Source organism: Chiloscyllium plagiosum, unplaced genomic scaffold, assembly GCF_037043375.1.
Source record: "Chiloscyllium plagiosum isolate Xiang-an unplaced genomic scaffold, Cpla_swu_hap1 HiC_scaffold_12, whole genome shotgun sequence".
Classification (NCBI taxonomy): domain Eukaryota; kingdom Metazoa; phylum Chordata; class Chondrichthyes; order Orectolobiformes; family Hemiscylliidae; genus Chiloscyllium; species Chiloscyllium plagiosum.
Window position 1 is genome coordinate 54,762,236 of NW_028270150.1, and position 14,454 is coordinate 54,776,689.

The window sequence follows — 14,454 nt, forward strand, 5'->3', positions numbered from 1 at the left end:
TCGTTCCTTATAGGCTTTAGGTTACTATCTCGTTTCTGTTCACTAACCTCATTTGGTTTCCACACCCCCCACATTAGTGTAAAACCTCCCTAACAGCATTACCAAAAGCACCCCCTCAGACATTGTTTCCAGTCTAGCCCAGGTGTAGACTGTCCAATTTGTAATAGTCCAACCTCCCGCAGAACTAGTCCCACTGTCCCAAAGATCTGAACCCCTCCCTCCTGCACCATTTCTCAAGCCATGCATTCATCTTGCTTATTTCTACTCTGACTAGCACGTAGCGCTGTAGTAATCCTGAGATTGCTACCTGAGGTCCTACTTTTTAAACCTGGCTCCAAACTCCCAAAATTCAGCTTGTAGGGCCTCATCCCCATTTTTTACCTATTTGCACCAAGACTACTGGCTGTTCATCCCTCCCCTTCAGAATGTTCTGCAGCTAATCTGAGACACCCATTCGGGAATCTTGTTTTCAACCACAGAACTGCCTATGTACTCCCCTTACAATTGAATCCCCCATGACTATAGCCCCCCCACTCTTTTTTCCCACCATTCTATACAGCAGAGCCAGCCACAGTGCCATTAACCTGGCTAATGCTGCCTTCTCCTGGTGACCTATCTCCCCCAACAGTATCCAAAATGGTATACCTGTATTGGAGGGAGATGACTGCAAGTGACACCTACACTGCCTTCCTGCTCCTTCTCTGCCTTCTCGTCACCCTTTCCTTTCTCCCTCAGCAGTGTGGCAATTTGCTAAAAGTACTATCCACGACCTCCTCAGCATCGCAGATGCTCCACAGTGAGCCCAACCGCAGCTCCAGAACCATCATGCAGTCAAACAAGAGCTGCAGCTGGACACAGTTCCTGCACATGAAGGAGACAGGGTCATCAGCCGTGTGACTGAGCTCCCACATTAAGAGGAGCCTAACATGGGTCAGAGATCTCCTGCCATTTTACTGTTAAGCTTAACTTAGTCCAACTGTAATATCAAATAATAGATAAATGAAAGAAAAAAGGAGTTAAGCCTTTCATCCCAGAAATAGACGTGAACCTTCTAATATGCTTTTTAATTATCAAAGACCAAAACTGCACCCATATTCTAGATTGATCTCACCAAAGTCCTCAACTGCAGTAAAACTTTGTCATATAATATTCCATTCTCTTTGCAATAAATGACAACATTCCATTTGAGCTTCAAATTGCTTCTTGTGTCTGCATAGCAATTCTGAACTTCATGGACCAGGACACCCTGATTCCTCTGTACCACTGTGATAAGCACACTTTCTTGACTACCAAAGGGATCAAAGGTTACAGGGAGAAGGGCAGGAGAATGGAGTTGAGAAACATATCAGCTATGATCAAATAGCATAAGAGACTTGATTAGCCAAATTACCTAATTCAGTACCAATATCTTATGGTCTCCATTCATAGTGTAATGTCTTTATATTCTTCATGATAGTGTGGACTAACTCACATTTACCCATGTGACATTCCATCTGCTAAATGTTTGGTCACTCAATCTGTATTCCTCTGTACACACTACACTCTTGACACCTTACTTTCCCACTCTTCTTGGTCTCACTGGTAAATTTAACTACCATACATTTGATGTCTTCATTTAAATTGCTGATATAATCAGTTTTAGTTCACTTATTCTTAAAAATAAAGGTTGAATGATGTCCTGCATTGGATTAATATAATTAGTAATAAAAATAAACAGATATACAATGTAAAGGACAGCTAATTAAAATCATAGGTTACTGTCCAACAGAACACTATAGGTTGACATACAATACAGCAGAGTCCTCCTTGCAAACATGGAACAACATTTTACCAGGGTTTCTTTCCAGTTATATTTTTATGGACCTTTTTCGAACCTACATTTTAGCTCCAGAAAACATGAATAAGTATCCTCTACAATCTCAGGGAGGAAGGATCTTCTAAATTCCATTATGTCAAGGTTCTTTTAATAAATTTATGAGTTTAAGGTGGAGACATCTCATTACCACCTCTTCAGCTGTTAGAAAAGGTTTCTATTTATTCCGCCTAAGCCTCTTTTTCATTTTATACATCTCCATCAAATCCCCTCATCTAAGGAGAACTTCAACTTCTCCGTAGTCCTGTTCCAGTCCAGTTACATCACTGGTAAAGTGAACAATTGCCCAGGGATGTCTTGTCCACAAAATGCACAAATCAAATCTTAACGGCATGGTGGCTCAGTGGTTAGCACTACAGTATCACAGCATCAGGGTCCCAGGTTTGATTGCAACCTCGGGCGACCATCTGTGTGGAGTTTGCACATGCTTCCTGCGTCTGCATGGGTTTCCTCAATCCAAAGAGGTGTAGGTCAGGTGGATTAGCCATGCTAAATTGCCCATAGTGTCAGACGCTTTAGTCAGAGGGGACTGGGTCTGGATGGGTTACTCTTCGGAGGGTCAGTGACTGGTTGGGCCAAATGGCCTGCTTCCACACTGTAGGGAACCCAATCTAATTGCTGACTCATCAATCTGTTCTCAATCTTCACTTAAAAATCTGTCAGTCTGTTTATTCATGTTCAGTTGAGTTTCCACCATGACCACTGGACTGCAGATTTCATTACAGCCTTTGTCCAAGCATGGAAGTAGACTGAATCCCAGAAATGGAATGAGTGTAACTGGCCCTGCTATCAAGGCAGTATTGTCCAAACTTGGCATTGCGAAACCCTAGCAAAACCGAAGTCAACACAATCCATGGGCAAGCAACTCTCCATTGATTGGAGTTATATTAAATGCAAAAGGAAGATTTATCTTGTTCTTCAATGGCGCAACATTACATACTGTGTCTACAACAGCAGGTCAGATGAGGAGTTCTGGGGTGGGTGCCTGATCTGATTCCCTAATGACTCTACACCTTTCTGAAGGCATGTCCAGTATACATTGAAAACTCTATTTCCTGAATGAGTGTTGTGCCCTTATTCAAGTAGGGCCTCAAAGAAAATCCTGGGAACTACAGACCAGTAATCCTAACATTTGTGGTAGGTAAATTACTTGAAAAAACTGAGGGATAAGATACATGCATTTGGAAAGACAGGGCTTGATTAGGGTAAACAGCATGGCTTTATGCATGGCATGTCATGCCTCACACAAATTAGTTCTTTGAAGTGACCAGGAAGGTTGACAAGGGCAGGGTAGAAGATGTAGCCTAGACGCATTTCAGTAAGGCCTTAGATAAGGTTTTCACATGGTCGGCAGCTCAGGAAGGTTAGGTTGCATGGAATCCAGGGGAGCTGGCAAACTGGATACACAATTGGCTTGACAGTAGGAAGCAGAGGCCAACAGTGGAAGGACACTATTCAGACTGAAGGCCTGAAACTAGTGAAGTACTTTAGGGATCGATGCTGAGCCCATTGCTGTTTGTTATCTATATCAATGCTTTGGATGAGAACGTGCAAAGCATGATTAGTAAATTTGCAGATGACACTAAAGTAGGTGGCATCAGGGACAGTGAGGGAACCTTTCAGATCTTGATCAGCTGCGGAAGTGGGTTGAGAAGTGGTAAATGGAGTTTAAGATAGCAAAGTGTGAGATCTTACATTTTGCAAAGTCAAATCAAGGAGTGCAGTGGAACTGAGGGACCTTGGATTTCAGTTGCCTGGTTCTCTGAAAATGGAGTCAGAGGTAGACAGGGCAGTGAAGGCAGCTTTTGGCACACTGGTGGCCTTCATCAGTCAGGGTACTGAATACAGAAGTTGGGAAGTTACACTGCAGTTGTACAGGACTTAGTGAGGCTACACTTGGAGTACTGTGATCAGTTTTGGTCACATTGTTACATGAAAAAAGAGTGCAGAAGAAATTTACAAGGATGTTGCCCAGACTCAATGGTCCGAGTTATAGGGAGAGGTTGGATAAGCTAGGATGTTTCTCTTCAGAGCATAGGAGACTGAGGAGGGAATCTTACAAAAGTGTAGAAGATCAAAAGAGACATGGATAGGGTGAATGCACTCAGTCTTTTCCCCCAAGGTTGGGGAATCCAGGACTAGAGGGCATCAGTTTAAGGTTGGAGAGGAAAGAATAAAAGGGAACCTGAGAGGCAGAGCGCTTTAGGGAATATCTCTGGGACACCTGCACCGATCAACCACACCGCCCTGTGGCCAACATTTCAACTCCCCCTCCCAGTCAGCCAAGGACATGGAGGTCCTGGGCCTCCTTCACCGCCGCTCCTTCACCACCCGACGCCTGGAGGAAGAACGCCTCATCTTCCGCCTCGGAACACTTCAAGCCCAGGGCATCAACGTGGACTTCACCAGTTTCCTCATTTCCCCTTCCCCCACCTCCAAACTTCCAGCTCAGCACTGTCCCCATGACTTGTCCTTCCAGCCTATCTTCCTTTCCACCTATCCACTCCAACTTCCTCTCTGACCTATCACCTTCATCCCCAGCCCCATTCACCCATTGTACTCTTTGCTACCTTCCCCACCCTCCTCCATGACCTATCACCTCCATCCCACCCCCATTCACCTACTGTACTCTATGCTAATTTCTCCCCACCCTCCTCTCATTTATCTCTCCACCCTGCAGGCACTCTGCCTCTATTCCTGATGAAGGGCTTTTGCCCGAAACGTCGATTTTCTTGCTTCTCGGATGCTGCCTGAACTGCTGTGCTTTTCCAGCACCACTCTAATCTAGAATCTGGTTTCCAGCATCTGCAGCCCTTGTTTTTACCTAGCTGACTCTGACTTGCAGTCTACCCCATTCACCAACCCATCCTCTCACCAATTCTTTGCACTTTGCTCTCCTGAAGCTGCGCTCCCCTTTAAGATCCAGTTCCAAAATCAGAACTTTAGGGTTGTGGATGTTAAGATGTCAAAGTGGATCTCAAATGTTTTAAAAACACGACTGCATGTTGACTCCCATACCAAACCCTCGCTCCCTCTGGAGATTAGTAGCAAGACACAGTAGGGGAGGAGGGGGGTTTAAGAGTTTTGCTAGGAGGAAGGATCGAGTGTGTTAAGAAGCACTGGAAGCTGCAAATCACAAGACTAGTTAGCAAAATTGGTAGGCGAGGGAATGAGGGGTCTCAAGTTGAAAGGTCAGCAGCAAGCATGGGTTAGGCAATTAGATAGGCCTACAAGTTGGAGGGTATACAGCAAGACTGTGGGTTAGGTGAGATGTTAAGGGGTTAATTTGCTCTGCTGGCATGAAAGAACTTGGACATCCTGAGGTAGGGTGGTATGTTTCTGTCTTGCAGGTGGTATGTAAAATTTACATAGCCATCTCCCGCTATGCAGAATCAATAAGAACACTGCAGTTAGGAATCTAACCACACCTTGCAGTTAAAACTATTTACAGCAGATATTGCCATTAAGTTATGATCTAAATCACATTGTAGTGATTTGATTGTTTCCAAAAACATTGTGCCTGGAGTGGCATGTCACAAGGGGGGAGTGGCTGGGGGTTGTCCTTTGGGCAATACTGATGTGAAATTCTGTGCTCCCTTGCTCAGGGAGATCGCTTGACACGCTTCACAACCATTGCGAAGAGTGCTAAGTGATCCTCCAAAGCTTGTACTTGCTTAATAAACTTTGGCTGTTCACAGAAGTTAACGTAATGCAGTTGCATCAAGTGTGTAACAATCTCAAGAAAAAGAACCTAACATAGATAGCAGAACATGTGGTGAGTCGCAACTACTGTACTCTACCATGGGCGGCACAGTGGCTAGCACTACTGCCTCACAGCACCAGGGACCCAGGTTTGACCTTTGTGGTGGGGATGATCTTCAGAGGGTTAATGTGAACCCCATAGACTGCTACCACACTATGGGTTCCTTGAATACCTACAGTTCTGAGGAAGGGTCACTGGACCCAAAATGTTAGCTCTGATAGCAGTAGCACAGATACTGCCACAGATTGAGCTCTCTCAGTAGTGTGTGTTTTGGTTTTTATTTACTTATTGTAATATTGTTAATTTATTGAAAATTTCAATTACCAAAATAGCATTCAGCTAAGTATCTCAACTTCAAGTTTGAATGCTTCAATGCCTGTTCACTAATGCAGGTTCTACATTCTACAGGTTTTATACTGAATCACAACTTACTGTTAAACCACAGTCATTTCACTTTAAGTTACACTTTTTAGAAAGAGAACTCAACTTTAAGGACGTGTAAGCTGTGTGCACTTAATAAATCAACTTATATATTTTGTAACTAACAAAAATGTTAAAATGAGGCCAAATAGCTTGTGCTTGCAGTACTTACCTCAAATTCAGTTTGAATTCACAACTTAATTTACCAAATGGAACATGTAAACAAAAATATTCATCTCTGGCTATCAACTCAAAATTGAGTAAACATGCTTCCATCCATTAAATTATCTGCATTGTTTTAAAAACAGTCATTCATGAGGTATGGGCATTGTCAGCATTTGCTTGGGAAGGTGTCAGTGGACTCCCTTGAGGTGTCAGTACATCCACAGTGCTGTTAGGGAGTGAGTTCTAGATTTCTGACCCAGAAACAGTAGCTATGATAGTCTAAGCCATGGTGATGTGTGGCTTAGATGATAACTTCTAGATTGTGGTCCAATGAACCTGCTGCCTTTGTCCTTCCAGGTATTAAACATCACACATTTATAAGGTACCTTCATAAGAGTATGGATGGGTTGTTGCAGTGCCTGTTGGACATGCTAAGTTCTGTTGCTAGTGTCTATTACTGGCAAAACAAGCTAGTTAACAGAAATTTCCAGGTATTTTCTAATCAAGTTGCTCATTAGACATCGCTGGAAGTGTGTGGGGCTCAGAAGCAGGGACACTAGCATTGTACCACAAGGATCCAGAAGATAACTTGCCATTTTTTGGCATTGTCACTGCCACTGCCACCTGCTATTTAATAAAACAAAGCACTAAAATTGGAAACGCACAATGTTCAATGTCAGCAAAATTTTCCTTTAAAGCAAAAAGAGTCTCTTGACTCGAATAGGACCAGCAAATAAAGTGAATTTCTCACTTTTATTTGCTCATTGAACCAGATGATCCCCTACCTCAAAGAGAAACAAACTTACAGAACCATGGGAATTTCACAACATACTGGACTGAACAGCAACCTATGCACATAAGTCAGTGTGAAAGTATAAAACTCATTTATTGAAAATTGCTTGCTTAACAAGGTATGCCAAACAAACATGCCCAACATTTAGCCATCTGCACTTTCTATGTGTATGATTGTGATATCCACAGTTGCCTAACTTAGCCAATTTGGAAAACAGTGGTCATGATAGTTCACTAACATTACATTTACAATGTCAAATCTACTTTGAATGTGCGATTGCAAACTGCAAACCTATATTATGCAATAATATAGACCAAAATCAACCAATTCAAAAGCCAATCTCACTCCTCTGCAAACTTCACCTCAAACATTAAGCTCAACCAAATTCAACAAAACAGCTGATGCCAAATTTATCCTGCACAACACTCAAATGTTCATTGGTTAAATTGATAGTTGCTTGAGAATAATTGAACATAACTTTCATAGGTAGATACCCTTGTTCCTCACTAGCAGTTCAGGCCTCCGTTGACTAATTTCCATAAATTATTTTACGAAAAGTAGTCACCTCAGTTATTTATGGCTCTTTACCACAATTAATGGCATTGAATCTTAAGGTTTAAATACATAAATAATCAGTTGGTGATACCCACATTATCTACTCTTTGAAATAAATATTGGTAGAAGTACATTAGTCTCATTAGTATCTTAAGTACCTTACCAGGAGGCATGAGCTTCATAAGAATGCGAGCACCATCTCTCAGCTGTGGCATGTTTAGGCTACTGCCCAGATCCGCAACTTGCCAAAGAAAGGAAATGTATCGCGGGTGTAAGGACATTATCTAAGGAAGAAGCAGATTAGGAATAACTAAATCATCTGAATTCAAATACTATTAAATGTGCAGAGTCACCTGTCTGAACACACATGACATCTTACCAAAAGCTAAGCACAACTGAATTAACTTGTTTGGAAGAGGGGAAATGTCATACTAATTCACTTCAATCTCAGAATATTTTGGTTCATTATCAATTTTTGCCAAATTGTACAAGTAGTTTTAAAATGAATGAAGCAAAGTATGACATTTATCAGTGATCAATGTCTAGTCCATAGCTTAAGAGTTAGCTTGTTTAAACAAAAGCACTCATTTGAGCGATAACATTTCAAACTCTCAACAGATTCTCAACATCAAGCACATAATCCAACCTCAAGCTCATGTTTAGTAAGACAATTTCATGTTAACAGAGATGCCGCATTGTGTTTGTTCAAGCAGACTTCAATATGTGTTCGAACAGGAGAAACAGGGACGTTCTTCCAATGTGATGGCTGATATTTATCCCTTAAACTATTCTTAAAAAAGTTACCAAAAGAGAAAATGCTGGAAAATCTCAGCAGGTCTGGCAGCATCTATAAGGAGAGAAAAATGCTGACGTTTTGAGTCTAACTGACCCTTTGTCAAAGCTGGCTTAAAAAAGTTAATTGGTTTAAAACCTCATTACTGTTGAGACTGTGCACGTACTGACTACCATTTTTACTTAAAGCTACAGTCACTACAATCCATCAGTAATTTGTTTAATGTAAAATACTTTGGGAACTCCTAACAATGGGAAAGGCACCATATGAAAGTAACTTCATTCAATTAGCTAATCTTGTTGTTCCCATCTTTAGAGCAGACTATGGCAAGTAACTCTACCATCAATTGATCCCCATTTAGCTACACACAAAGGATTGGACAGGAACAAGGAAACAGGATTATTCAATTTTAATCAGGGGTCATCTGCCATCAGAGCACCCTTGATGTAACTGCCCAAAAAGAATGCTTTTTCGAAAAGTGCCAGGTTGCAAAGTCGGAAAATGATTCATGCAGGAGAAATATTTCACAAGGCTGGGATATGTTAGGCACTGCTAGCCTAATTGAACTTGGATGCAAGAATGCAAAACCATTCTTCCTTCTCCATATTTTGCCCATTAATACAGACCTCAACAAGGCAGGTATCTTAAAGACAACTGATGTCTTCTCACAGTTAGTAAACAAACTAAATTGATTAGCTGGAAGCCAGATTTTGCATTACTCTCTTCTGATACCATGTGTCTTTGCGAACATCCCTGATATCTCCAGTCTCGCAGAACATAAAAATCCAACATATCCAGCAAGAATTATTTAATCAGGATGACTGGCTCAATTATCCACTGATCCAGTTGACAGTGCTTAAGTATCTCAGTAACATAGCCCCCACGATGTTTCATAAAATAACTGGGTGCAATTGTCCTCCTTCTGCCATAGATTAGCTGTCAAGTTAAAACATTTTTTAGTAACATATTGCCGTGAGACAACTTGCAACAAGTGCCACACTTTGAAATTCATGATGTCCACACCTACATCCAAGGAGGCACGAGGGCATGACCCTTTTGTTTGTGAAGAGAAATTGAACAAAGAAAGCCATTAATAATTTTAGCTGTTTCCCTGATCCATCATGCTTAGTTCATCTCAGACAATTAACCCCTACTTAATTTGCAAAGTTCTTAGCAATAGTCACTTTATCTACATCTTTTGCAAGTTGGTATTTCTCAATATACTCTTGCCCATCCACGAAGAACCCCTGACATGCTTGGCAGTCTATGACAGTTTACATGCCACACGAATGAAAAATCAATATACACACTTTAAAATGAGTAATTATATCAGCTGGGTATAAATCGGACAAGTTACATTGCCTTCAAGTCATATCTGATAAACAACCTGTCTTGACAGTAATAGAAATTACAAGAAATGCCAACATACATGTGTCTGCCTGTGTGCATTGTAGCAACTACAGTAACTCCATTAGCCACCGTACCTTCTTGATGGCTCCAATTAAAATTGCATCGGATTTAACTCTGGAACAGAGACCTGGCACGACTGACCTATACTACGCAAGCCTCCGGCACCTCACTTTATTCCTTTATATTTCTGTTCTCATACCCTTAACCAGCTTCTTAATCCATGCAACGCATTTCTAATATTCCATGTAACACAGTCTAACTATTCACAAGGTAAACGTTTAACATACAGCATAATTATTGCAGTTGTATTTGCAATTTTATTTGCTAATAATCAATTTTGCGGTTAAATACAAATCTACCTGATCAAATCTGTCCATAATTTTTAAGGCCTCTTGAGGTCACTGCAGTTTTCTATTTGTAGAAAACCCTCCCCATCCACACTTTACTGATTCTTACTCAAGTTACACCAACTCAGTCTGTTAGTTCGCCAGTATTGTACAGAGTACTTTTCGCACTTTAGATAAACACCTGAAATGCAAGTAACAGCAGACTGCTGCCAATGATATTGTAGCTGCATGTGCAAAGTGACAACATTATACTTAATTCAAAGTCGTAAGCACACAAGACTTATGCCAAAAAGCACTAGTTATGTGGAGTTTCAATTAAGGATTCTTGTATGCAAGCGCACACCCATGCTCCTATAGATATCTTATCAAGCCCACAAAACTTCACGTGTGAGTACGTCTAAATCAATACAAAATGGGAAATATCACTTCGCAACAAATATTCACAACGTATTATATTACAAAATGTCTTAGTACTAAATTGGTAAATATTGACAAAATCTATGACAAACAATACATTGCAATCAAGATGATCAAGATATGTGATCTTGAAACAAGGTAGAAATGCAAATATGAAAACGCAAACTTAGGGAATCAAGGACTAACAGTGCATCCATGATTGGCAAAAGTAATATCCATTCCATAATGCACATAATTTAGTTAAGAGTTGTATGCAGAAATGCCAAAATCGGCATCAAGCTTTTTGCGCTCTTGAAAGCTTAAGAATTAAGTTGAAACTCTGAATATGCAATGCAATTAGGTCATTTGGAATACATGGCAGAGACACTGCATTTTGAAATTAAAATGAACTGCTCTTTCAACTCCTATGCGTAAAATTACATGGAACAGCATATCGAAATAGTTAGTGAAATGCAATTGCATTTTACTATAAATTAGCTAGATTAGATTCCCTACAGTGTGGAAACAGGCCCTTCGGCCCAACAAGTCCACACCAACCCTCCGAACAGCAACCCACCCAGACCCATTCCCCTACATTTACCCCTTCACCTAACACTACGGGCAATTTAGAATGGTCAATTCACCTAACCTGTACATCTTTAGACTGTGGGAGGAAACCGGAGCACCCGGAGGGAACCCACGCAGACACGGGGAGAATGTGCAAACTCCACACAGACAGTTGCCCAAGGCGGGATTTGAAGCCGGCTACAACTCCAGAAGTCAGGCTAAATTATTAATACATATCATACAACTTAAGAAACTGAGCTGTTGAAGTTCAGCTACAGCTGTTGCACTTTAGGTACCAGGTCTCACTGAATGCACTATTTTTCCCTTGCAGTAATGAGAGGCTGAATGTAACATGCAGCTGAGTGGGATCTGTGTGTGTGGGGTTGGGGTTGGGGGCTGCAGGTTAGAGTACAGCTACTGTTTTGAAGCTACAAATTTGAAGTTTTTAGAAAATAGATAGAAGGTCAGTTAAAATTTATTACCATAGCTTATTTGCCAAATTTTCCCATGGAATCAGCTAGCAAAGATACTGACGTTTTACTGACTGGTCTTCGTTATGCAAGCAGGTCAATATCCAAACAATCATGCTTTTGCTTGCATTTTTCTTATACGTTCCAAATGCTATTTTTCTTACTAAGGTAACCTCTGATCTGGCAGATATGAATATCTTGAGAGGAAGTGCAATGAAGATTCATCAGACTGATGGTAAATCCAAGTTTAGCCATACAAGGAGAGATTGGTTCATCTAGGCCTGTATTCACTGCAGTTTAATTGCTTGATTTTATCCAGTCTATACGTACCTTAGTCATCGCAAGAATGCTGTGGAAATTCATCCTTCACGATTGGAAATAGCCTCGTGATGCGAGTCTATTACTTAGGAGATACAACTAGCATTCAGTTGAAAAGTTAATTTAATGATTAGTAGCATGTGACAACTAGCATTAACAAGAGGTCTGCAATAGAACCTCTGCATATCTTTGGATGCTGGAAGAGAGATTAAAATCTGTTTGCAAATAAGGCCATAATAGAAAGGAGCATTAGGCCCATAAGACCATAAGACATAGGAGTGGAAGTAAGGCCATTCGGCCCATCAAGTCCACTCCGCCATTCAATCATGGCTGATGCGCATTTCAGCTCCACTTACCAGCGTTCTCCCCGTAGCCCTTAATTCCTCGAGACAACAAGAATCTATCAATCTTGGCCTTGAAGACATTTAGCGTCCCGGCTTCCACTGCACTCCGTGGCAATGAATTCCACAGGCCCACCACTCTCTGGCTGAAGAAATGCCTCCGCATTTCTGTTCTGAAATGACCCCCTCTAATTCTAAGGCTGTGTCCACGGGTCCTAGTCTCCTCGTTTAACTGAAACAATTTCCTAGCATCCACCTTTTCCAAGCCATGTATTATTTTGTACGTCTCTATTAAGTCTCCCCTTAATCTTCTAAACTCCAACGAATACAATCCCAGTATCCTCAGCCATTCCTCATATGTTAGACCTGTCATTCCAGGGATCATCCGTGTGAATCTCCGCTGGACACGTTCCAGTGCCAGTATGTCCTTCCTGAGGTGTGGGGACCAAAACTGGACACAGTACTCCAAATGGGGCCTAACCAGAGCTTTATAAAGTCTTAGTAGTACATCTCTGCTTTTATATTCCAACCCTCTTGAGATAAGAGACAACATTGCATTCGCTTTCTTAATCACGGACTCAACCTGCATGTTTACCTTTAGAGAATCCTGGACTAGCACTCCCAGATCCCTTTGTGCTTTGGCTTTATTAATTTTCTCACCATTTAGAAAGTAGTCTATGCTTTTATTCTTTTTGCCAAAGTGCAAGACCTCGCACTTGCTCACGTTAAATTCCATCAGCCATTTCCTGGACCACTCTCCCAACCTGTCAAGATCCTTCTGCAGCCTCCCCACTTCCTCAGTACTACCTGCCTGTCCACCTAACTTCGTATCATCGGCAAACTTCGCGAGAATGCCCCCGGTTCCCTCATCCAAATCGTTAATATATAATGCGAACAGCTGTGGCCCCAGCACCGAACCCTGCGGGACACCGCTCGTCACCGGCTGCCATTCTGAAAAAGAACCTTTTATCCCAACTCTCTGCCTTCTGTTAGACAGCCAATCCTCAATCCATCCCAGCAGCTCACCTCGAACACCATGGGCCCTCACCTTGCTCAGCAGCCTCCCGTGTGGCACCTTATCAAAGGCCTTTTGAAAGTCTAGATAGACCACATCCACTGGGTTTCCCTGGTCTAACCTACTTGTTACCTCTTCAAAAAATTCCAACAGGAGTCCGTTGTGCTATAGAATCAGGGCTAACACATGAAATTAAAAATGGTGGAGAAACTCTGGTGCCTGTGAGCCACAGGTTGCGATGGCAATGTAGACTGAGTGGCAAACTATGGCTGAATTCAATGTGGGGAAGCATTAAGTCAGTTTTGAATCTGCAGAACAACAATGACAAAATTGTCTTGGCAGCAAGAAACTGGAAGGCAAATGATAGAACTTGGGAGCCGAATGCACACAGCTTACTTCAGGTTATGGATATGTACAAAACGTAACCAAGGCAAATGGCATGTTGGTTTTTACCTCAATAGTTGGTATTTAAGTGAAAAAAGGATGCTTCGTTGCAACATAGTCTTGATTATACTTAGTCTGTCTGACAGCATTGAATTGGGACCTCATTTTTCATTTCGAAGCAGACCATGAAAAAGCACAGCATAATGCTAGGTATAACACCACTCAAGTTTTAACTGAGCTCAAGTTTACTGAGAACAGAGACCAGGAGGCCAGGTAAAAGCATACAAATGTGGTCAAGTACCGAGTAATGAAGTAATGTGTCAAAGTCTGACAAGTTCAAGAGATATGGAGCAGACATGGTGTGGAGGTCAAAGTGAATAAGCCTCATGATGGAATCAAGTGCAGAAACAAACTAAATTCTTGGATATTGTATTCCTAGTGACAAGTCAAATTGAGGCAGAGTTGTTAAATATCTCCACTAAATGCTTATTTGCAGCACAATGATGCTCAGAAGAATTAGTTAATTAAAATCTAGCCATTTTGACCAAGGCTTTTTCATCTTAAATAATCAGCATGACGGAGGGGCCCTCTTGTGGTGCAGTGGTCATGTCCCTATGCCTGGACAGAGAGCCAGGTTCAAATCCCACCTCCAGTTGTGTAACAAAGTCTCTGAACAGGCTAATTAGTAAAATTGGTTCATAAAAAACTACTGTTGAAAATATAGTACAGCTTATCATTCCAAATCTCTCAATTACCTGATAGGATTCACGAATTCAACTGTTTTAACATGAAGATATAAAAAGTAGGAAGGAAGGGGTTTGTGGTATTTGTGCCAAATAATTAA

The 14,454-nt window shown here is 41.4% G+C and overlaps 1 protein-coding gene across 3 annotated transcripts in view; it reads right to left on the reverse strand.

Annotated features, from left to right (window-relative positions):
* usp9 (ubiquitin specific peptidase 9) overlaps positions 1-14,454 on the reverse strand; it is a 275,343-nt gene that overhangs the window by 150,255 nt on the left and 110,634 nt on the right. For all 3 annotated transcript variants that reach the window (XM_087992832.1, XM_087992834.1, XM_087992833.1), the window contains one exon: positions 7,733-7,853. In XM_087992832.1, the coding sequence (XP_087848958.1) occupies positions 7,733-7,853 (121 nt within the window). The remainder of the gene's footprint in view (positions 1-7,732; positions 7,854-14,454) is intronic.